Raw genomic sequence first — 25,644 nt, forward strand, 5'->3', positions numbered from 1 at the left:
ATTCCGTGTTCTATTACCATCCTTCCACACACTGTTTGACGTGTCTTCCTTCCCGGAGAGTTAAACAAATCTGGTCAAGTTTGGGCTTGCCACGTCGGCGAGCCTATTCCATAATTCTGTAGCTTTTCAGTCACAGCAGGTTGGTTTGCAGAGAGAGCATTCCGCTTCCCCAGCGCGCGTCTTTGTCGCCTCCAGGGGCGCTCCTACTCCGCTTGAGTCTCAGCTGGCTTGGATCAAAACTCGGGCTGTTATCCCGCACAGCGGGACCCCGGGGCCTGTTTAAATTACGGAAAGGGAGGTCAAACGAGTTCCTGGCTGGGTTTTTGCGGAGTTCTTTAAGCCTGCTTCCGTTTCAACTGGAATCACGCGCTCCAGTTAAATGACAGCCAGGGGCTGCGGCGTCTAGTACAGTTCATCACCCTTTCCCAAGCGCCCTGGCTCCGTGGGAAGGATACCGAGAGCCCGCAGACCACTGTATGGCCGGGTCCCCGAAGTTGAAACCACACAAAGAGGTTAGGGGCTTAAGGGGACAAAGTTCACGCCCCGTCTTGGCACCGTTTGCAATGGATCACTTTCCGGGCCAGAAAGTGTTAAAGAATTAGACAAAGGGAGGAGTTTTCCTGGTGCTGAGACTACCGATTTTTTGCTTTTAATTTCACAAAACCAAGTGGGGTTCCTGCATTCTCGGGTCACCCACCCAGCGCCCCGCCCGCCTGTGGGGCCCCTTCGCGAGCGTGCCGGCAGGGGGCGCCGGAGCGTGGCTAAAAGGCGCGGCGGGCAGCAGAGGGTGGACTCAGTGGTAGAGCGCGGCACCGGCGCTGCGTGGCCAGGAGCGATCGCCGAGGGCTCGCACAGGACACTGAACGCCGGGCAACGGGCACCAGACGGCGTTGCTTTTGCGTTCCCCTCACTCCAGCCAGCGCACTGCGGGCCACCCACGCTCGGTCCCCGCGCATCCCGGGCTCCCGATGGTCCCCGAGGCCAGGGCGTCCCCGCGCCCGCTGCTGCTCTGGGCGGCGCTGCTGCTGCTAGCGGTGCTGCTCCCGGTAGCTTCCTTGGAGGGGCCCCCAGGTACGAGCGTGCCAGACTCCGCGGTCCGTCCGGCTGTCTTCTCTGCCCGCCGCTTGTCACTTGGCTCTGTGTTGCCTGCGTGCCTGTCTTGTCACTAACCTGTGCATCCTTGTGAGTGGAGTCAGGGCGCGCTGGGTGTGGGCACTGTGGAAGCTCCGCGTGTGGGGGATGGCCTTGGGGACGGATGGCATAAGAGAACTGGGGATAGAACTTGTCTAAGTACCCTGGAGATGCAGGCAAAGGAAGAAGAAGTGACTTTGGGCATCGCATCGGGGTAGGAGACACTTTCTTTGGCTAGACTCTCCTGAGGGTGTGGACTTTTTTTCTTTCTGTCATCCCGTTCATCTATCTTGAGGTAGGATATTGTCACTGGGGAGCATTCAGAGGGAGACAGAGAGGCAGGCTTGTAACTCAGGACCAGTGGCAGCTGAAGCTCTGAGCGCCAGGCTTGGGAACTTTGCCGCTGGAAGAAGGCATTTGTCTTTCGAGGAGGGAGGGAGGAAAACCGGACAGTCAGTGCGTTCCTGAGAACCTCACCCTCTCAGGCTGCAGCCTGCATGGACGGATGCTTGCTTAGCACGGGAGGCTTGGCTGGCTGTCAGTTTTCTTGTGTGTTTCACCCAGGGAGAGAGAAAGAAAGAGACAAGCTCTCATCCCCATGTCCTTGGTGTCTTGATTTCCACCTCCACCCGTGCATTTCCACAGTTGGCATCTGTGGCTTTTAGTTAATGACATCAATTTGTAGGAACCTAAGGACAGGACTTTCTTTCTTTCTTTCTTTCTTTCTTTCTTTCTTTCTTTCTTTTTCTTTTTCTTCTTCTTTCTTTCTTTCTTTCTTTCTTTCTTTCTTTCCTGTATTGTGCAGTCCAGCAGGGTGGCAAAAAGTTTTTTTGTTTTTTTTTAAGTTTCTTTTCCAACAAGGGCTACTAGCTTTGTATGCTGGTGTCTGCATTGCTCTCCCTGCAAGGATAAAGGGAAAGACTTCTCTGGGACCTTGGTGGTAGCTCTATCATGCATATTGTTTGGTGGTATTGAATGCTACATACACTGGCACCGAGTTTCTTCCTCCTAAAAGGGTCATACAGGCAGTGTAGGCGTCCTTTAGCTCCTCTTCATAACCTTAAGGCAATAATTCACTTCACATTTTATACAACCGCCTGACAGAATAAATCTATTCTAGTCTTCCAACTTGCCCACCCACAGCCCCATGTCTTCTCTCTTGCTAAGCTAAAGTTTTTAGAGCTCTGAAAGAGTTTTTCTTACAGAAAACAATCTAAAAGTGGAAGCACTAGTGAGCGTTGAGGTGGTTCCAGTCGCCTTCCTTTCCGATTCCACAGTCACCTGCAGGATGGGAAGGCAGGGCTGTTTGTGATCCTCAAGGCTTCTACAGCGCTGCCAGCCACTCTTTCTTTTGCGCTCTGCTCTGCAAATCACTGTGCTGTGGAATGCTGGAACTGGAAGGCTTGTTGGCACTTCTCTCTACTGTGTTGACGTGGGATTTGCAGTAAAATGATGACCAGACTAGAAATGGACAAAGAAGACAAGCACATTTCAAAGTGCCTATTTACCATACTTAAGTTCAATTAGTGAAGGGAAGAGGCGGGCATAGCAGCCTGCAGATGATTCCTGTGCCGGGGAAGAAATCACGAAACAGCATGTAATTTATTCCATGGGCTCCTTGAGGAGCCTTGCTGTCTGTCTTGCCATCCACTGTTGCAGCAGCTGCTTGAATTTGTGTCTGACCAGGCAAGGCCAGGGGCAGACTAATTCATGCTTCCTGCGTGTGGTGGCTGTCAGCCTCATCCCTCCTCTGTTGGGTCCAGCATCTCTCTAAGGCAAATTACTCAGAGCTGTGCTGACAGTAGCAGCCTGCAGAGCACCAGGCATTTTCCTTGCAGCATGCACACAACCGAGGATCTCAGTGAACCCTGAAACTTGGGACAGATTAAAACAAGCAAGCAAGACATGCCCTTCCTCCACCATTACCACAATAGGCTACTGTGCAAACGCTAAAATAATGGGGGTGCTCCCCAGTCTGTAGGACTGGACTCACAGGTGCATTCACTGTGGACACTCAGAGATGCCTAGGAGGTGATCTTTATTTTCTTTTTTTAAAGTTAAAGATCCTTTCAATAAACCCTTGAGGCCAAACTTCATCCTAAAGTCATATGAGGACACCCTTTGCCTCTTTCCTGCGTTGATGTTTACATGGAAGGCACACAGCTTGCCAGGTGTAGTAAATGGCATCTGACAATGAGTCAAGGCAGGGATGCTGAAAACGCTAACAGTGCTGAACCCCAGTGAGAAACACCTGTGTGGCTCGGAGTCAGCAGCTGATCAACTTGCTTTCTAAGTGAAATGTTCTATTTACTTTAAAAAGGGGCGGGGGCTACAGACAAACTGTAGTTGCTGAGTAGCTCTGGCACATTTTTTTCCTTCAAAAATAAACAAAGTGAGCCTGCTGCCTCTAGTAAAGTAATTGTAAGTATTTCTTGTCAGTGATGCAACTTGGGTTTTTTTAAAGTTAAAACTTGAATGCTGCTAAACTGTCTCTCCTCTGGCAGGCGCAGACACTTCTGTAAATTGGAAACTTTCCTTATGACAGTGGCGATATGAATGAATGTGGTTTTAATAGCAATATGGATAAATGGGATTTTAATACCAATATGAATGAAAATGTGATTTTTAAACGTCACATGGTGAAACACGGTATGTCCACATGGCTATCGTACAAAATATTACACAGGGGCCCAATGTGGCAGCATGCATATGTAAAGCCAGGGTTCCTGTAGCAAGATGGGAGGTGGAGATGGGAGAATCACTGAACATCACTCACTGTTGTGAACCAGATGGCCTGGAGTGCACAGTGCAGCAAGAGAAACAAGAGGCTCTGCCCCCCAAAAGGAAGAAGGCGAGAGCAGACTTCAGAGGCAATCTTCTGGCCTCCGTGTGCAAATGCACACACACACACACACACACACACACACACACACACAAGCACACGTGACCTATTGCCTATCTTGGATTTTGAGTGAATCTTCTACCCACGTAACATGTTATCGTGTTGAGAGCTGAACACAGGGCCTCGTGCTTGCTAGGTAAATGCTGGACCGCTGACATAGACTCCTGCTCTAGACCGATGCAGTTTTGGTGTACAGAAATGTGAAAACTCTTTACGTAGTTTCAGATTCTGCAGTGCAGCCTTTAGAGAAACCCCATGAGGAGTCGGGTGTAGTGTGAAATATTTCCCAAAGCTATCCACAAAGTCTCTGAAGACACCCCGGCGCTCTGCGTCTGTGGGAGGAAGACCGCATACCACAGTGGATTGAATGAGTGAACAGATTAGGGCTCCAGCTACCTTCGGTTAAGGTGATTTGTCAAAATGCAACAAGAGTCACCACTCCTTTTATGATGCTTTCTTATTTTGGAAAACAGTTGGTTGTTTTTTTTCCCCAAAAACGTTGCCTTGTGTCAACACATTAAGGGTTTCATATAGTTGTTTAAACATTTTCTTAAGTTAAAATTTTCTATGTGTCTGAGTGTTTGCCTGCACGTATGTATGTGAGTGCTCGGTGCCTGTGGAGAATAAGAAAAGCATCAGATCTGCTGGAACTAGAGTTGCAGATGGTTGTGAGCCGTGATGTGGGTGCTGGGGGCCCAGCCATGGTCCTCTGCAGGAGCAGTGGTCTCTCTTAATAGCTGAGCCATCATCCTTCCAGCTCCATGGTTATTTTCTAAGAATAAATCCGTAAGTGCATATCTTATGATTTTTTTCTGTAACTGTGGACCAAACACAGGGCCTTATACATACTAGGCGAACCCCATCCATGAGTTATACCCTCATTATAAACTGATTAATTCTTAAATTGCTATCATTCCTGGTGCAGTAGGGAAGGACAGATGAAAGCCCATTCAAGCATAATTTTTTATGGGCACCTTGTAAGTTATAGGATAGAACGGAATCCAGGGGCCACAGAGTTTTACAGTTCCTGGGATACACAGCTGAGTCAAAGTAAAAGTCCAGATGCCTGGGTCAGATGTTAGCAGCATTGTGACCTCTCAGCTGGCCTTCAGTAATCTCCATTGTGGTTAGACTTGGTCTGTGAGATCCTTTCATCTTTCGAAGCCTTGAAGACTTCCCTGTGACTCGCCTGATTCAGCTCACTTGTTGATTTTTTTTTCACTCCTGTCTTTACAAGGAAGTGACCCCCTTTTCTTTTAGCTAGCCGATGGACAACCCATTTCACTCAAAAAAAAAAATTTTTTTTTTACGAGCATGGAAAGCATTATTGTAAAATTAGAGGGTATAGTGGGATCACAGAGTGACAATGCGTGTCCGTAGAAAGCCATCACTAGAGGCTTCCCTATTGTCACCAATGTGTCCTATCTGCGTGGAAGTCATAATGGCCCATCCCTTGTCAATGGGAGGAATGTGGGTGTGGCATGTAGCCTTTCCCTATGGTTGCTGTGAGGAATCATCACACACCTCCTGGATTAAAGCAGTAGGTAGAAATGATTAGCACAAAGCACTGGAGGTCAGGAGTCCAGATTGGGTCTCTTGGGGCTAAAATCCAGGGCTGTGTTCCCTTGGGAGACCTGGGGCGTGATTAGTGTTCCTCCTTTTCCAGCTACTGAGTGCCCACCTTCCTTGGCTCTGGGGACTAAGGAGCTCTTTGGGAACCATCTCTCCGCCAACCTCAACGGGTGTGAATAAGGAACCTGGGCACAAACATTCCGGGAGATGCTCCCGGAGGCTGACTGGGGACTGGATCTCTGTCTTGTTCCCTATGAAATTTCAGGGCTTAGGTTTGTAATAACACTTCTGTTGTTATCAGTAGCTTTTGTTTTAATTAGAAAACACAAGGGGTGGGTCTTTAAAGCTATAAAAGTGAAAGAGAAAAGAACAGGCCTGCTGTGTAGTTGTTTGTGAACGCATGGAATTCATTTATTAAGATACAGAGCAAATTGGGAACTTTGGTGTCTTGGGGAGAGCAGGTAGTGGGGGAGGGAGGCAACTGTGGCTGTTGTTGCCTGCACATCTTCACCAGCGTTAAAAAGTGCGTATTTGCGTATTTGGAATCATTGGTTATTTACATAAACCAGCACCCCTTTCCCCTTCCTCCTAGGAGCTTAAGACTTCGGCACTCATGTAGGCAGAATACTGAATATGTAATAAATAAATAAAATCTTAAAAAAACAAAAACAAAAACAAAAAACACCTGGACCCAGTGCTTGGCAGCGCTTGTGCTCTGTGGCCCATAGAGGGCGCTCCCGGCCTTTCTGAGGCAGTCTCATATTCCATGGGCTTCATTAAAAGGGATTTATTTATTGGTGCCTGGACCTTAAAGAGAGAAGAAACTGAGCACAAACGTCAAATTATCTGCTTTCTTCCCTTAGTGCAGTGCTTTGTAAAGTTTTTTAGTTTGCTGCTTGTTGGAGCTTCCTGTAGACATGAAGATGGAAAGGACATGGTTGACATGGCAGCACATTAACAATTTCCAATTAAATATTAATAAAAAGGGATTTGAAACCTAAGTCTAAAGGTGGGATTCACAACCTTTTAGCTGTTGGGGTAGTCTTGGTACCTCTGTAGGCCCAGGCCAAAATGAAAGCAGCTGGGCCACGGGGGTGGGGGGCGGGGGACAAGAAACATCCCTGTCCCCCATGATCATAGTCTTGGTAACTGCCACCCCCCGACACACAAGATTTACTTTTGTTCCTAGGGAGAGTATTGCAAATTATTTTAATTATAATAATCAGAATATATCGTATATTGTGCTACACTTTAAGGGACAGAACTTAACTGGAGAGCTGTAAATACTGGTTAAAAACAGACAGCATTATAGTTTTCTGCTGTGGCATCAGAACGCTCAATAAAATACAAGCTGTAGACGTGGTGTAGGTAGACTTTTTGTTTGTTTGTTTGTTTCCCTTTTCTTTTCATAACGGGCTCTTCCACGTGTGTTCTTACTCTTGGTTTCCATGGATACCATGTGAACTTGGTGATACTCTTGTCTCCTTTCTGTGGGAACCAGGTTTAACGCTGTTAAAGTAAACTGTTCTCCCAAAGACATAATCTAGCATATACTTGTCCTAAGATTTGGACTCGAATCTTATAAACCCTGCAGTCCTCCCTTGGAGGGCACCTCGGGTTGCATGTCTGGAAACTAACCTGATTTTCTCCCTTAGGCTACATGTAAATGCCAGTGCAGGCATTTCTGCTCCAGGGCCTGTATAGTTTTAACTTCTACTAGATACAATATAGAACGGGAGCAGAGTTCTATGTGGAATTATTTAGATTGGATTGGGCTGTGAGCAGGTCTGTGGGGGGTCGTTCTGGTTAATTGATATAAGAAGACCCAGCCCACTGTGGGCAGCACTATTCCTTACGCTGTGAGTCCTACACAGTATAAGAAAGGAGAAAACTAGCTGGAAACAAACACGGTGTGCATGCATTCGTTCCTCTCTACTCTTGACTGGATATGACGTCTCTCCTGAATTCCTGCCGCCTTGCTTTCCCTACAAGTCAGACTGTGAACTGGAACTGTCAGCTGAAGAAATGGAACTAGAACAGCGTGCCCTCTCTGGGTCTCTCCTCCTGGGGTTGGCTGCAGAGGAATGAGTCGGTCACACCCTGGCGGATGGAACTCAAGTGGGGCTTCCCGGAAGCCGCAGTTGTTTCGAACCTGGTGCCTATCACAAAATGCCTCAGGGGTGTTAGGATAAAGCCGTGGATGGGTCTGGGTGGGGGAGATGCGGGTGTGCCAAGGTGCAATTACGCCATGCGACTGTTTTAGGGCAAGAGGCTTATGGGCGAAGGGAGAACTGGAAAGGCCATCTCAGAGAGGGGATGGGGGGAGGAGGGGGAAGGGGAGGAGAGAGGGGGATGGGAAGGGGGAGGGGGAGAGCGACAAACAGACATTGAGCGCGACAGCATGATCTGTGGTGGCTGGAGCCTTTTAAGCACCCGCACCAGGCAGCAGCAGGCGGTAAAGTTGCTACAGGCTAGGTCCCTGAGGGCAGGCGGATGGAAATGCGTCATTGCTAGCAAGGGGTATGGTTATAAACAAGGTCTTTCCTATATTAGGTCTTGTTAAACTTGCCTCATCAGCAGGTCAAGCAGTTCAAAATTTGTCCTTGTGTACCTAATCCCATCCTTAGCCCCTTCATGGCTTAACACCACACACACGCAGGCAACACACGTGTGCACTCCATACCCCACGTTCTCTACCTGTAAAAACTTAGCAAGCAGTGCCTATGATTTCATCCAGGTCCAGGCTTGATCATCGGCCCCTACCCGCTGAGCTCTCAGTTCACGCATGATCAGTTGGAGGAATACGAGAGTGAGAAACAAGAGAGGGCGCAAAGGGATCGGAGAGAAAATAGCTACCACGGGCGAAGCCTCTCTAGTCACTTCCAGATCTCTAGTGACTTACTTAGCCTTTGATACTGTTCAGTGCTCAAAAAATGTCTGTTGCGTGAATGAATAACATGGCTGATGCATGTGTCTGGTCAACCAGTGGTCATTTTCTTTCCTTTTAGAGACTTTACACACACACTCACACACTCACACACATACACACATGTGTGCACACGCACACACACACACCTTTTTGTTTATTATATGGTTTGCATCCCACTCCCCCAATTCACTAAAAATCTGAATTGTCACTGGATCTTTTTGGCTTCTTTCTCACTTTCTCTTTTTTTTTTTTTTTAAACAACACTTGTGTGGCCTCTCTCGTTAGTGTTTTGCTTTGTACCCCAGGATGGCCTTTCACTTGCCATCTTTCTAGAGATGGGTTTGTCTTTCTGGTCCTTCTGCCTCCGTGTGCTGGGACTGCAGGCATGTACCATCATCCTTGGCTGGCTTGGTGCTGAGCATCGACTTCAGGGTTTCATGCACAGTAGGGGAGCACTCACCATCTGACCTCATCCCAAGCCCCTGTCCAGCACATTTTCTAAGGGAGTTTTCCCAGGAGCTCTCAGGGCTGCATGAGTGGTGACTGAGGACACAGGAATGTCCAAGTGTTTAACATAGTTAGACAATGAATTTTACATTTTGGGAAAAAAAATGCATTTTTAAGTGTGTGTGTGTGTGTGTGTGTGTGTTTTGGCTGGCATGTCAAGCAGTTTGTAGTGGGCGGAGTCTGAGTCGGACCAGCGAACAATGGCAGTTCTTTCAGAAATCATTTCTTGGTTGCAAACTGAATTTGAAGAATGTACAAAAGATCCCATAAACTGACTTGCCGTGGGTCTGTGGCACTGTCAGCAGCAGGCACAGCGCTGTGCTCCCTCCACAGCTCCCAGCATTTGCTCTTCACAGTGGCGTATGTTCTTATGGCTGTTACAAGGACAACATCCACCAAATCCCTCCAATTTATCTTACTAATCCATTCTGGGAAGCTATTGGCATAGATGGATCTTACTCCACCCCCTTACCCCCCAGAAACAGTAGCTTTTATTTATGTTATTTTCTAAACACAAACCCAAGAGCTTTAGGTCCTAGTGATTGCATTTTGCCAGCGCTGTTGCTTATGTTCACTCTTGTTTCTGGTTTCTGTGTTCTGGGGACAGATGTACATACTCAAGTCAATGGGCTGATGTTGTCAAGTGGCATTTCCCAAGTGGACCCCTAAAGTCAACAGGAGCAAGTTCAAGTGAAAGCAGTTCTCACTTAAAGTCAGAAGGGACTTGACATCACGAATCCACAAGCAGCGGTGTGGCTAACCCCAAATCCTTTGTGACATCAGTGGATAAACAAATGAGATTGTTTATCTCTTCAGTTGTAAACTTGGGACCAGAGAGACCTAGACTGGTTCTAGGGTTTGGTGACGTAGACAGGGCCCGGGATCATCCCATGTTTCCATTCTCCCACTTGTCACCTATGGTTGCTAGATGGTTGATGCCTGGCTGGGGATTGTGTGTGACATCCCAGGAGGTGGAACAGAGGAAACTAAAAAGAAAAGAAAAGGAAAAAAAAAAAAAAAAAAGGACACAAGCATATAAGAGTCCCTTTAAGTAGCGTTTCCATAGTGACAGCATATTTCCTCACCACTGTCATGGGCCAGGCTCACGTGTAAGTGTATCCTAGCTGCAAGGGAAGCTGAAAGGCAGGGCATTCATATGTTTGGCATTCTAGCTTTCTGGCAAGGGAAAGCAAGGGACAGAGCAGTGGGCAATGGCCTTGCAGCGGTCCATAGGCAGCATTTATCAAGGCAGTCTCAGATTCCATCAGGTTTGCTAAGCTGTTATAAATTACTTAGGAAACTTGAATAGGACTGATAATCCAGCAGAAAACATCTTGGGAGATAAGACTGATTGAGTTTATTTTATTTTTAAAAATATATTTCATTAATTTATTCATATTACATCTCAATTGTTAGCCCATCCCTTGCATCCTCCCATTCCTCCCTCCCTCCCATTTTCCCCTTACTCCCCTCCCCTATGACTGTGACTGAGGGGGACTTCCTCCCCCTGTATATGCTCATAGGATATCAAGTCTCTTCTTGGTGCCCTGCTATCCTTGCTCTGAGTGCCACCAGGCCTCCCCATCCAGGGGACATGGTCAAATATAAGGCACCAGAGTACATGTGAAAGTCATACCCCACTCCCCACTCAGTGGTGGAGAGTGTCCTGTCCATTGGCTAGATCTGGGTAGGGGTTCAAAGTTTACTGCCCATATTGTCCTTGGCTGGTGCCATAGTTTGAGCAGGACCCCTGGGCCCAGATCTGCCTAAGACTGGTTTATTTTAAGAGTATCCTTGGGCACAAAATTAGTTTATTGACTTAGGTGTTTGATTTTAATTTTGTCACTTGCTGTCCTCCTGCCCTAAGAATTCCTTAGTGATTTCTTTATTGTTGTTGTTACTTTAAATTTTGAAACAGGATATCCCAGGCTTTCCTTGAACTATGTAGTTCAGGATGATCTGGACTATTTCAAACAAAGGCTCATTTTATTTGTGTATATCTGCATGTGGGTATGTGCACAGACATGTGCATTTGTCTCCCTTGGAACTGGAGTGACAGGTGCTTCTCTGGCTCATTTCATGGATGCTGGGATCTGAACTTGGGTCCTCATGATTGTGCACTGAGTGCTTGTAACCACCCAAGGTTGTCCTTTATCACACACATGTATGCACACACAAACACACACACACAGTCTAGTGGTTGCACTGAAATTAATGCTTTCTTCACTAGAGAATCTCAGAAGCATTTAGGTGTTTCCAATGGATGGTAGAACTTGATTTTCAAAGACAAAGCGGGGAGCTTTCTGTCAACACCCAGACTTCACACTGTTGGAGAATTATAATGCCTAGTGTGTTTGGGATTTAAGTGGCTCACCTATTTCAAAAGCCGTGAACATTCCTCCTCCGGGGCCTTCTTTGTAACCAAGCCTGTCCTCACCTGCTCCCTGGACCCGCCTGCTCCCTGTGTGTCTGTAGTGGGTATTCTCTGAGTGTGGCAGCTTCTGTCTGCTGGTGGCCCTCTTTGCTTTGGGTGGCTCCTCACTGGCAGCTTTTGCGTCCGAATGCACTCGCTGCTAGGTTAGCTTCAAAGGGTGCTTTTGATTTTCACAGAAGATCTTTATTAACAGTACCCTAGTCCACCAGTGCCTGAACACTAGTGGCAGAATCCCACTTTGGGCTCATTTAAATTTCGGAATTCACTATTTCTTGGAGTCAGACCATGGGAAGTCCAGGGATTGGCTTCAGGGACCCTTAGCACCCAGAGCTTTTTGTTTTGTTCTGTTTTCCAAGGCAAGGCTTTTCTGTATAGCACTGGCTGTCCTGGACTCACTTTGTAGACCAGGCTGGCCTCAAACTCACAGAGATCCTCCTGCTTCTGCCTCCCTGACTGCTGGGATTACAGTGCTACTGTGCCCGGCTGCACCCAGAGCTCTTAGTTAGTCTGTTTTAATTGCTACCACTAAGTGTCCAAGGCTAGACGCTGTATAAAGAAAAGATGTTTACTCAGCTCATGATTTCGGATCTATATTTCCTTCAGTGTCTGACAGCAAGATCGGGCTTCCTTAAGTCTCAGAACCCCCTCTCTGGCTTCTTGGTGGTGTCCCCAGTTAGAATAGGTCCAGAGACTAGAATAGGGCATATTAGGGGAGGGTCACAGGACTGTTACAGAATTGAGGGAGGCTTTTACTGGATAGACAGAAGAAAGATGCGACCATTGTCCGGCTCCTCCTAAGCCCACAGCCCTACAGAGACCTCAGGGTCTCTAACCGAATGAGTCGCTGGCAGATTCTATATTCAGTTACTCTAACTATAGGGCAGCGGTTCTCAACCTTCCTGATGCTGCGCCCCTTTAATACAGCTCCTCCTGTTGTGGTGGTCCCCCCAACTGTAAAATTATTTCATTGTTACTTCATAACTAATGTTGATACTGTTATGAATTGTAATATAAAGATCTGATATGCAGGATGTCTGCTGATATGTGACCCCTGTGGAAGGGTTGTTGGACTTTGCTCCATTCCCCCCCCACCCCCTGAGACACACACACAAACACACACACACACACACACACATACACACACACACGTGCAAAGGGATCTCCAGCCATAGGTTGAGAACTGCAGCTTTAGGGTGTCCTGAAGGTTCTGTACCAGTTTAAGGGAGACGGCAGAGGTTGCTGTTGCCGAGAGAACCCTGCCCTCATCTGGGCCTTTGAATGAACCTTCTCTAACAGAAGCCAAATGGAGCAAGAAGCTGAGGAGAGAAGTCTTGATGTTTAGATATGTGTTTCTTTTGATTTTAAGCTAGAAGACAAAGAATGCTTCATGTCATCACTTTAACTGTCCTGGGGACTTTAGTGACAAGATGAATGTACCTGAGCATGGGAGCATGTTTGTCTTGTCGGTATCACCTAACCGGGGCATTTTCAGGATGTCACACCATCTCCTTACTTACACTCTGCTGAGCTCTTTTGGGCATCACACACACACTGAGATCAGAGTAGGACAGGCTCACGGGAGAGGACTTTCAGCCTAGAGGTCACCTTGGTTTTTGGAGTTGGGCTTTGCTCATTTCACAGTCTACCAGGGCCTAGGAAACACTATCTTCATTCCCCATCCTAGGAAGACACAGGCTGGGCCTCAGTGGGTATTGCAGGGGTCTTCTGCACGTAGGGTGAGGTCATCTTGATCCTTACCTGGAGGAGTCAGTGCAGCCTCGCCATAGAGTAATTGTCATAGCTAGGGCTATTTGTTAGGGAACGTCATCCTTGGTTCTCTTCTGTTATTAGGGAGCGTCGCTGAAGTGACACCGGCTTCTATTCTATCTCATACTCCTCCATACAGCGCTGAGAGGACTATACTGCTTGACTTTTTCTGTTAGTCAGGGCTAGTGGCTTTTGAAGCTCCAGAACCTGCCTTTAGGTGGCAGCTTGCATTCAACCCCCCCCATCCCCCCCTCCTCCTGCGGCTTCATGAAGCAGCTCCCTAGGATGGTCCAGGCCCTTGTCCTCCTGGGATTTGGCACCCTCAGAAACTCTTTTGGGTTTGTCTAAAGCTCCAGAACTTGAGACAGGAAGAGGACAGTGGTGGCCACATTCTCTGATTCAGTGTTATCAGCAGTGAACTTGGTATTTTCACTTATGACCTATTTTTCTTCATTTGCTGTTGAATTTAGATGTTTGAAATAAATACAGAGAGAAGCTAGTTTACATACCAGTCAGATAAAATAAAGTTGATGCCTGGTTTGTTACTTATTAATGCGGTAGAAACACACTGCTCTTTTCTGTTGCTCGCACACAGATACTGTTTGCTATCGAAGACTTGCAGGTGGTGGTTCTATGAATGCATGACTGCTAAAGCACAGTTATGACCATGATTTTGGAGAAAAAATGAATCAGTCAAATCTACTATTCAAATGTAGTTTTTGTTTGTTGGTTGGTTTAAGTCCAATTAAGTGAACTTTCTGTTACATCGATTTCTTTAGTAAGTACTTGGGAGACTATCAAAGAATTAGAGAGTATTTCTTTTTAAATCACTAGTGTATGGCTAATTGTTTCAGAAAATATTTGGTTCTTTCTCGTCGGTATTTTCTCAGTGGTTTTTCTCTACAGTTCTGGGTTTTAACTTTGGAATCTCAAATGATCCTGTCAGCAGAAGCTGTCTGGGGCAGGCCCTAGGATGGAGAACGATTTTGAAGTAGCATTCCTTTCTTTCTGGATGGCAAACTGCCTGTTAGCTAAGCTTAAACATTCACCCGTTTATCTAATACTAGTTGGGTGCTGGCCTGGGCCAGCACTTTTCTGTGCTTTAACACTTTTGGCTAAAATCATTCAACAGCAAAATTACAGTGGAGCAATTTAAAGGAAGTGGGCTGAACAGGAGAAAATCTCTGCTTTGTTTCTTTTTGGGTTAGTTTTCCCTGGAAACCACTCCCTGGCCCTACCCTCTTCCTTTCCCCCTACCATCCTTCCAGATGCTTCTCCACTCACACCTTCCTTTCTCACTTTACCTGATGAAGCAACTACATTAAAACAAAAACAGAAACAAAACCTAGAAGGATTCAATTATAGCTTTGAATCGGTTTTTCTAAGTATGGCAACTCCATGGGTCCTGCCTTCACTGGTTCATTTTATTGACTCTGCTTTTGGGCATTGCGTTTTTGTGTTCTGAGACACGGCTCTCCACGAGGCAACTCTCATTAGCAAAAAACCCATGTTTCTACCCAATGTAGACTAGCCTGGGATTTGGAGATGGTTCTGAGCATCTGTCTCCATTGTTCATGCAATCGTTCTCCATCTCAGGGCCTGCCCCAGGCAGCTACTGCTGACCTAGGCATTGAACAGTGAGACAGTGAGGCCAGCCTGCAGCTCGCGCAGAACTGTGGTGTGTGTAGAGGGTTAGAGCATGCGTAGATATGCAAGTCATTAGTTTTGTTAGTTGCTAAGCTTGGATAGCATCCTACATCCTTCCTCTCTACCTGTAAGCCTTTCCAGCATGGAGTCTCATCTCTTGTAGTCTTTCCAAATGGAGCCCTACTCACAGAAGCATCTCTGTACTGCAAAGGACCGAAGGATACTGGTTGGTTGTCTGGGTCAACAACTGCAGGATCTCTGCTGGGGTCAAGATAGAGGTTGATGACTGGCCAACAGTGGACCTGGCTTGGCCTACTGACTGTGTGTATGTGCATGCATTCCTATACTGTTTTTAAAAAGTGGAGTTAATTGCCAGTTAGCATAAACATTGAGATATATAACCAAACACTAAGAGTTCTGTCTTGGAGCTGGTAAGATGGTTCAGTGGGTGCAGGTACCTACCACAAATCCTGATCACCTGAGCTCAGTCCCACATGGTTGGAGGAGCGAGCCGATTCCTGAAAATTGTTCTCAGGCCTCAGCAAATGTCCCATGGTGTGTATGCGCCTATCTCCTCCACAACATTATCTGATTTAAACAGAGTGCAGTATGGGTTGAAAGGACTTCTGTCTTCTTAGGAAAAGGATCTGTGAGTACCTGACAGAGGGGAGCCTCCTGGAGTCTGTTTTGTCAACTAGCCTGCAACCCCAAACCCCTAGGCTATCCTTTGCTCCACTTTCCTGGCCCTTGTAGGCATTTGGGTTGGAGAAGCCTTCAGAGTCCCTTCCCTTCACCCATTGCCAGTGCGGAGTTGATGTTGAATGCCAAGGCGTATCCGAGCAGGAAGGCAAGGAGCAAGCCAGCTGCTGGGCCCTGCTGCCTGCTCTGGAATGGGCACTGAGGACCTTGGCCAGGCTGGCTTTAAGGACTTAGCTCTGACTTGGGCTTAAGGTTGTGGATTACCACTGGAGATCTTTGAAGGTCTGTTCCCAGAAGCTGAAGACTCTCCACACCAAGGGCAGTCATTGTAGAGGGGCCAGAATGTAGAATTTGGTACCTTGGCTAGCGATGGCTCAATTCTTTGGACTCCTGGGATCTGCCCTTTGACTTTGGAAGCACATAGCCCTCCCGGAGTCCTTTCGGTTAAGCCTTTGAGGTTTGGGACCAGATCAAAGTAAGGAGTCAGTCTTAGTACGATGGATCATTCCTAAACGAGCAAGTAGACATCTGGTGGCAGCAGAGACACACGATGTGGCACACACGGTGTGGCAAGGGCTGGCTACCTGCAAGATCACCAGAACAACACCTTGCTATTTAGTACCTGGCACAATATTCTCAAGTCTAGACAAAAGTTTATTGGTGTGAGCTGCTGGCACGATCATGCCATGGCATGGAATTGCTGGAGCCCCAGCTGACTAGCGCTGACTGGCAGCTTTAGGATGAAGCCCCTTCCTTCCCATAGGTCTTTTATTCAAAGGCAGCCTGGGATAGGGGGTGGGGGGTGGGAGTGGGGCAGGTCGCAGACAGGAAATTTTTCCAGTTTTAACCCTAAATTCCTTCATCTGTAGCTTAAGCTCACTTCTCATTTTGCATGCCCCTGGAGACGAAAAGCTGCTTGTCAGGGTCCCACCTCTCTGCCCCTCCCCCACTACCCATCATAATACCACAGGCATTGGCATTTGAGTTTGTGTCCTAACAGACAGAGCTCCTGGGACAGACATCCCTCAGAGCTACACCAGGGTCCTCCCTGATGAGAACTGAATAGAAAACTAATTTAAAAAATAAAAATAAAAAAAGACTGTGTGCTTCAGCTTTTCCTCAGGCACTCAAGAAGAGTCTGGGCCTGGGAGTTCAGGCCTATAACCCCAGCTAGTTGGGAGGCTGAGGTAGGAGAGTGGGAAGGGCAAGGCTTGCCTGAGCTATAGAATGAGTTCAAAGCTAGCCCAGGCAGCTTAGTAAGGACCTGTCTGGAAACCTTAAAAAAAAAAAAAAAAAAAAGAAAGAAAGAAAGAAAGAAAGAAGAGCACTTGCCTAGCAGTGCAAAGCCCTGTGTTTGATCCCTGGTGCCACAAATAAATTCGTAAGAAAATAAATAAATAAGGACCTCTGTATTCAGCTGAGAACACTCATTTCTCATTCAGAGCCTGGAAACCAGACTGCAGTTCTAGAAACCACATTTTCTTCCTTCCTTCCTTCCTTCCTTCCTTCCTTCCTTCTTTCCTTCCTTCGGCTTTTTGAGACAGAGTTTCTTTGTGTAAGAGAGCCCTGCCTGTCCTGGACTCACTTTGTAGAGTAGACCAGGCTGGTCTCACACTCACAGAGATCTGCCTGCCTGTGCCTCCCAAATTCTGGGATTAAAGGCGTGTGTCACCACCACCCGGCTCAGAAACCACTTTCAATGTGTGGCCTTGCTCCACACTTAGAGATTATAGTCACTAGGTCTTCATGTCATCATGTTTCTAGCCCAGGCACAAGCTTACTGTGAGCCGAATCTGTATAATGATGTGCACTTGCTGGAAGAGCTGACTTTGCTCCGTACAGGGTTGGTACCCAGGCATTGACGGAAGAGGGGATTGTTGCAGGGCTAGTATGGTCCACGAGGTTGCTCTTGTTCACCGTCCTGATCCTCTTGTCTTAGTTATCCATGGGTGATGTTCATTAGGAGGTGCTGGGAATGGTGTCAGTTGTAAATACCAAAGCTGATGGAAATCCAGAAAACGAGAACATTTAATCAGGTCAAAGATTCCATTTCACTGGACGAGTGTGTGTTGGGAGGAAGAGGAGGTGGTCTGTCGGCCTAATGAGTTTTGAAGAACCTTAATTTTAGATTGATTCTAGAACTGCTTCTAAGACCTGAAGTTAGGGTTCCCCTAAAGCTATTTTTTTTTTTAGAAATAGCTTTTGTCACATGAATGCTAATGTCCCTAAGAAAGAGATGAAGGTTGATTACAGCTTTTGTCCCAGAAAGCAGGAAGAGACCTTGGCCACCTTTGGTTTGGAGAAGGAATCTTATATGAGGTCTAACTTAGAAGGCCGCTGTGGTGGAGATGAGGCCCCAGAGTTGCCATGTTAAAGGCTTGCTCTCTAGCTCATGGACGTGTTGGGGGGCTGTAGAGCCTTTAAGAGGTAAGGCCTCATGGGAGAGTTTAGGACATTAGAGTTTTGTCCTTGAAGGGATGCTAGAATCCACCCTCATCCTCTTATGCTTCCTGGCCATCACGAGGTGTGCAGCCTTGCTATTTCATGTGAGTCCAGGACCATGGCTGCCTCATCATGGATGTAAGAGCAACAGGGACAAGCGGTCATGGACAGAAGCATCCAAAACCATGGCCGACAGAAAGCTCCCCCTGTTTCTAAGTTGACTCAGATATAAAAGCAGCAAGAAGTTGGCTAACAGCTGGCCAGTGGTGGTGCATGCCTTTAATCCCAGCACTCGGGAGGCAGAGGCAGACAGATCTCTGTGAGTTCAAGGCCAGCCTGGTCTACAAAGTTAGTCCAGGACAGCGAAGGCTACACAGAAAAATCCTGTCTCGAAAAATCAACAAACAAACAAAAACAAAAAACAAAACAAAACAAAAAAGTAGTTGGCCAACAGAGACAAACAGTATGGAAGTAAAGTTGAGTGATTGTAGATGGCTCTTCTTTCTAGACAACGAAATGGAGTGATTGGGAGGATCAAGTATAGCTCATTTCTCACAGCCAGGAAGCAGCTGAGATTCTTCCCTGTGGTTTGCAGATGGCTCACTGCTGTGTCTTCTGCCTCATGGGACTTTGGGAGGCTCACATGTGGATTGTCGCCAGTGCACACCATCTACCATCTTGTTTTTGTCCCCAGACTGGACACCCTCCCCTCCTTCTAGTGCTTAAAAGAGCATCAAACCCATCCTCTTTCCTCATGTTGTGGATTCTCCCAGCATGCTCTCCTCCAGAGGCTGTGGGGCAGTGTTCATGAGTGCTGAATGTCACGTTCATTTGTGTGTGTCCTGTTCAGATGTTTCGTTGGTTTCAAACTCACAAGCTAACCCATGCGTGTGTCCTCAAGAAAACGTCGCCTTCCCTTCCCTCTAAGTCTGTTTTTCTTTATGTTATTAAAGTTAAAGTTTTTCTCTCTGCCCCGTTAGGTTAGTCTTTTCTCCCTGAAAGTGCCTCATGTTACTGAGTAGTCATGTTATTATCCGAATTAGCTGAAAATATTGTTTGGCTGTTGCCATTTCTATGTGAATATCCAGCACATGTTGCCACTCTTGCCATCACAGCTCCAGCTATGCAGTGGTTTTTGTCAGGTAAAATGTTACATATTAGCTTGGCAATTTTGAAAATGAAGAGGATTTTAAGACCTCATACTTGAAGATGCAATGGCGCTTTAAAAGTTATTTTTTATGTGTATAAATGTTCTGTTTGCATTTATGCAAGAGCACCATGGTCGTGTGCTGTGAACCCCAAGGAGGCCGGAAGTGGGTGTCAGATCCTTTGGAACTGGAGCTACAGCTAAGTGTGCACCATGTGGCACTGGGGACCGACATGGGTCCTCTGCAAGAGCAGCCAGCTTTTGTAAGCACTGAGCCAGCATTCTGTACCATCATTCGTACAATGGTCCTTCTTAGTGAACGATTTTTTTTTGAAAATATGGAACAATTTAAGTTAGGTATATATAGATAAAGTCAGAGTTTTACATCCCCTTCGAGAGTGTGACATGGCCTTGGTTTGTTTTCTTTGTCTCCTCATCTTGATCTTCCTAATCTTGATCATAATGCTGCCTTCTTATAGAGGCTTTAAAGCTTGTTTGACGTAACACACAGGACACTGAGAACATACGTAGGTAGTGAGCAAATGCTTCTGGAGGACATGTGAACTTACTCATTTGTTTTTCCTGCCCCGGCATGTCTGCCTAATCAAGGCACAGAATGCCAAGGGTTTGTTTTGACTTTCTTCCCGTTTGGTTTAACTTTACCACCCACAGTTATCCAAAATACGGGACTGCATGTGGGCCTGGTGCGTTTGTTTCGCTGTCACGCTGCGGTGCTGTGCAAACATGACTTAACTCAGGCCTTTAGGACCAGGCAGATCAAATGCCGTTTACATTCTTGCTAACAATATCAGAGAACATTCACGAAATCACCCTCCCAGCCTGCTGTCAAGTTCATAGTTGCACTGTTTGTATAGTTGACCACCCACTGAAGCCAAGGCATGTGAAACTGCTGTCCACTAAAATGGGCCTGAAGGTCACGTGGGACCCACCCAACGATGCTACCAGTAGACCCGTGGAGCATTACAACATTGCCTATGGGAAGTCACTGAAAAGTCTTAAGTACATCAAGGTGAATGCGGAGACGCACTCCTTCCTTATTGAGGATGTGGGTAAGTGAGACACACTCTTTCCCCACTCGTAACTAACTGTGCATCAACGTTTGTGGCTGAGTTCTTAGGATAACTGTCTGCAAGGCAGAGCGTGGCTGGCCCAGGCTACCTGAGAGTCTTAGGAAACAGGAAGTCAAGTTCTGAGACTCATTCTAAGGCTATTCTTAGAGGCCTCACCATGAGGCCTTTGGTTTCATGCCAGGGTTTTTGCCCATCCACTTAAGCATTCCCAGCCTCAAAATGAAATACAAAGTTTTATGTGTTGAATGTGCTTTGGGGAACATATTGATTCTTAAAAAAAAAAAAGAGAGAAACTTAACTATCAGATGGTTTAATAGTCTAATATGAACTTTTTTTTTCCAGTCATAGGCCATTTAATAATTAAGTACAGCTGATCCTTGAACAACTTTGGCTTGAACTGTGTGAGTCTGCTCATGTGTGAATTTTTTGGGGAGAGAAATTTGTGACAATTAAGAAAAAAGAGCTTGCTGAGAACAGCAAAGCTTACTGATATCATGAAGTTGGATGTGTCAAAAATGCATAAATATGTAAATAACTTTCTACATTATCCTCTGTTACTGTAATGTGTTATACAAATCTGTTTAAAGCTAGCATTTATGCATGTGAACACTTAGGATTCACACACAACACCTAGCTCGGTCAGTCTTTTTTTGTTGTTGTTGTTTGTTTTGTTTTTTTGTTTTTTTTTGTTTTTTTTTTTTTTGAGATAGGGTTTCTTTGTGTAGCTTTGACTGTGCTGCACTCACTTTGTGATCATACTGGCCTCAAACTCACAACGACCCACTTGCCTCTGCCTCCCAAGTGCTGGGATTAAAGGCGTGCGCCACCCCTGCCCAGCCTTAATTGTCAGCATGACACACCCTGAAGGTATCTGAGAGGGGAAGCCTCAACTAAGGCATTGCCAGGGTCATGTGGGCCTGTGGGCATGCCTACGGGAGACTGTCTTGAGTATTAATTGATGTGAGAGGCCCCAGCCCACTGTGGGCAGCACCATCCCTAGGCAGTTGATCGTGGGATGTGTAAAGAAGCTAAGTAAGCACAAGCAAGCCCCCAAAACTGAGCCAGAGAGTGAAGTGACGAGTGGCATTCTCCCATGGTTTCTGCTTCAAGCTCTTGTTTGAGTTTCCCGTCTTGATTTTTCTCAGTGACAGAATATGACCTGGATAAACCCTTTCATCCTGTAGGTTGCTTAGGGTCAGTGTCTTATCATAGCAACAGAAACAATGCTAGAAATGCACCCCTCGTCTTTGAGGGACACACGAACAAAGACTGCAGCATTAAATCATGACTGCAGAAAACTAAGTCCAATGATGTCAGCCTCCTGCATTTGTGAGCAGTTCATCTCCCCAGCAAATCACACATCTCATTAAAAAACTCTATCTTGTCACTCCAGCTATCAATGTGATAGATACATGTGATATGGAAATAAGTGTCACTTGACATTATCTGTTATGCACAGGCTTTCTAGTCATCAGCAAACTCTTGGCAGGTAAGATTTTGGGAAGGTCAAAGTTGTTATCTGTAGATTTTCAGCTGCACAGGGCTTGGGGCTCCAAACTCCTGAGCTGCCCAAGGTCATCTCTACTGTGTTCCTGTGAAGGCACCTAGAAAGACAAGCATGACCTTTGCACTTACTGAAATTTTATTTTCAGTTGATTCTGGAAATTGGGAACATTTTAAGTCTTGCCCCAGTGCGCCCTGTCTTTCAAGGTACAACTCTAGCGGGTATGGATTCTGGCTCTGAGTTGGTGCCTCCGTACCCTCTTTTCTTTTGCTAAAATTCCTGCCATCGTGTTAGGCTACGACCTTGAGATGAGGCATGGAGAAGCCATAGAGCCAGCTAGAGAAAAGCAGACGCCCTCCAGGCCATGGTAGCATTCTGGTTGTGGCATGAGCCCCTAGTGCATCCCTCTGCATCAAGGGCTGACTTTCCAGACTTATTCCTTCTTTACCCTCTGCTGGGTACCACTGTATTCTTCAGGTAACTGAACAGAAAGTGTGTAAAACAGACACAGAGGCGGCCAGCTTCCCTTCCGCTTCCAGCTAAACATGCAGTCCTCTGAACTCTGTGGCTCCCTCTCCCAGTCCAGCTGTGAGGTTAACCGTAAATGCTATCAGACCAAAGGCGGGAGCAGGACCACATTTGCTCAAATGCTGTGCTTGTTGTGATTGCTGTAGAGAAGAGCAGCACACAGCGAAGAGCTGTATCTCCCTCCCCCCGCCCCCTGCCACCACCACTAGCCAGTGTCTCCCAAGTAAATGATGAGTTAACTGGCTGGAGTCGGAGACATGTGGCCTCCATTGCTGGGGAATTCAATGATCCCAGAGTGAAGAAAGCCTGACAAAGCACAATTCTGTGTTCTTTTGGGACCTGGAATATTTTCCCACTAGCTCTGCAGGTTCTGCCAGACCCTAAATGCTACCAGCTCCTGCCACAGAGGGACAAAAGCCACATCAGGCTTGAGCATAGCAGGTGCCCCAGATATTTTTTCTGGCTTGGGGACTGAATAAGGCTTTGTTTAAAAGAATGTCTCTGACTTTGAGAAATGCCATTATCACTTGCATTTTCAACAGGACAAACTCCTATCTCTCCAACCCTTTGTCCTCCCTCATACCCACAGGCTTTAATCTCTTTAAGGAACCCCTACCCCTACCACCACCTTCCCGCTTAGCTGTCCCAAGACAATTCGTTTTGAGGAAAATCGGAGTTGTTCCGTTTTGGGTTTGAAAACTCTTCAGTTTGGGGTGTCTCCTCTTTGTGGCTGATCCTTTTGAATCCCAACAGTTTCAGGGGCCCAGCCAAGGCGACCTCTGCTACTTGCTTTGACCCTGAGACCAAAGTCACAAAGCAAAGCCTAATTATTTCAAGATTAGCATTTTCAGAATTCCAGGAAATATTTTTCTATCTTTTTTTTTTTTTTTTTTCTTTTTGGTTGAAATAGCCAAAAACCACATGCAGACATAGCCTGAAGGAACATTTTACTGTGAAAAAGAAAAATTCCATGAAGCTTTATGTAGAGCAATAAAGAGTTTTATGGATTTCATTGATTTTTTTTTTTTTTTTCTGGGTCTTTCCCTTTGGAGCTTCCACATCCACTGTTAGTTTGTAACACAATGTTCAGGCACTAAAGTGAGTTCCCCAATTCCCCTGATGAGTTCATCTTACAAAACTCAAAGTCTTCTCGTACCAGTGGCCTAGGGATCCAGGTTTGTTACACGGGCCTGCACTTTGTATTAAATACAGCGGCACCCTTAGGTTAGCCATGTTTCAGCCGCATGGGCAGACTGTTAGCAGGGTTAGTAAAACCAAAGGGAAAGCTGCTGCTGGACTCGCCACTGTATTTGGGTCTTTACATTTGGCTGTAACTGGTGTAAGTGAGATGGTTCATGAATGAAGTGTGCGTTTTGAGAGGCTTGAGGTGCTGGTTTGATGTGAACCGTGTGTTTCAGAGCCAGGGGTGGTATACTTTGTGCTGGTCACTGCAGAGAACCCCAGCGGAGTGAGCCGCCCCGTTTACAGAGCTGAGAGCCCACCCGGTAAGTCTGACCTGGAGGCTGTGTGTCGATGATTAGCCTGGGGAGGGAGGGGCCCTCTCTCCTGGCTTCTTCATGCCAATAAAAACACAGATTTATTGTATTGGTGAGATGATGGATCTGTGGGTAAAGGCCGCTTGCTACCAAGCCGAATAGCTTGAGTTTAATCCCTGTGGCGCATACAGTAGAAGGAGAGAACAGATTTCTGGAAGTTGCCCTCTGAGCCACACACGGCACAGTGTGGAGTGCACGCCCTTAATAAGTAAATGTAACTTAAAAATTATAATTAGAATGATTAAAAGATTCTCACGTTGTAGGCTTATATGGCAAGACTAGAGATGGAAAATTAGGAAAGAGGTGTTTTTTTGTTTTTGTTTTTAACGTGTGTGTGTGTTTTTCCTTCCCATATTGGGAGTAGTTTTGATGCAGTTTATGAACATTTTGTTTGATGTTTGTCAACACAGCTCAACTAGCCGTGTTCAGACCATACAACTGATTGTGTTGTCCCTAAAGCTTAGGTGTGATATTTCTCAGAGACCATTTGACCAGTCACCAGGGATCTCACTGAACTTCTGAGAATCCCACGAACCTCGTTTCTAACTATGCAGTTGCATTTCCTTGATTTAGGAGGTGAATGGATCAAGACTGATGGTTTTCCTATTAAGGGTCCAGGACCATTTAATGAGACCGTCACAGGTACTTCTTGCTCACTTAGTCCATGTCTTCACTGAAGCCACATCTCCCAAGAGGGCTGTGGTTCTGTCACACACATGTGCTCACAAACCTTCATCTAGTTCTCATCGCTAAACTAATGCACATGCTGGCGGCCCAGACTGTAGCTGGTGTTGTTCATAGCTTCCTGTTCCTCCCCGTCCCCATGTGGGCAGCATCTGTGTTTTCATCTGGAGATTGTCACCTGCTAACAAGCAAATATGATGGCTGAGATGGTAGGACTGGCCAGTGAGGAATTTTATAATTGTAATTGACTGGGATCCTTAAAAACAATGGCCCTCATTGGCCACTGTGTGTCCTCGAGTCTTGTACTTTTCTTGGAATACTCTGGAATGTTTTGTGAAATGCCAGATCTCTGCCTTCCATCTCTGCTCCATGTTTGCTTTTGTGTGTGCTGCCATGTGGACATGGATGTTGTCTGGTCATATTGTTTTACTTATTGACAGAAGAGTTGCTATTTCTTATGAGCTGTTGCTTGAAGACATTTAATTGATGGTAAGAAAAAGTATTGGATAAGAATGCAGTTATTTCAGAATGTGGTTGGGCAGTAGCTCAAAGGCAATTGGGCAGAGAGCTACACTTCATTTTTGCATACCATACATTGAAACACATTGACTGGGTGGTGGTATTCAGAGAAAGGTGAGTATATGCAGAGGTCAATGACCAAAACAAGTTTCTCAAATCAGTTTTTCTGGGGCAGACAGATGCCAAAGTCTTTTATATAGGAAAAGGAGGTGGAAGGAAAAAATAAGGTAAAGAAACTGGGTGGGGAGTGGGTGGGTGGGGGGGCAACATGCTCTTCCTCAGGTATTCAAGGCTCCAGGTGACTGGGTATTGTGATGGAAATGTTTTGTAAGTGAGTTAGAGATGAGGGGCTGGAAACTGAAAGAGGGAACAAGGAGTTAGAGATGGTTTGGGGAACCATTCTACAGAGTGAGAATTGAATTATAGAGAGTATGAGGGGTGGAAGAGGATTGGGAGAGAAAAGAAGTGACTGAGGATCAAACTAGCCACACACGGGCAGTATAGAAAGTCTTTTTGTCTGCAGGGAGCATGTTTCAAGAGCCAAGTAGAACCAAATGGTACCAAGTTCTAGACACATCAAGTTTT

At 46.3% G+C, this 25,644-nt stretch overlaps 1 protein-coding gene across 1 annotated transcript in view; it reads left to right on the top strand.

Annotated features, from left to right (window-relative positions):
- Positions 1-764: 764 nt before the first annotated feature.
- Positions 765-25,644, top strand: part of Fndc1 (fibronectin type III domain containing 1) — an 82,376-nt gene continuing 57,496 nt past the window's right edge. Inside the window, exons 1-4 of the mRNA XM_051164091.1 lie at positions 765-1,071; positions 20,053-20,247; positions 23,719-23,805; positions 24,430-24,498. Coding sequence (XP_051020048.1) covers positions 969-1,071; positions 20,053-20,247; positions 23,719-23,805; positions 24,430-24,498 — 454 coding nt within the window. The 5' untranslated portion in view covers positions 765-968. The remainder of the gene's footprint in view (positions 1,072-20,052; positions 20,248-23,718; positions 23,806-24,429; positions 24,499-25,644) is intronic.

Source organism: Acomys russatus, chromosome 21 (assembly GCF_903995435.1).
Source record: "Acomys russatus chromosome 21, mAcoRus1.1, whole genome shotgun sequence".
Taxonomy (NCBI): Eukaryota; Metazoa; Chordata; class Mammalia; order Rodentia; family Muridae; genus Acomys; species Acomys russatus.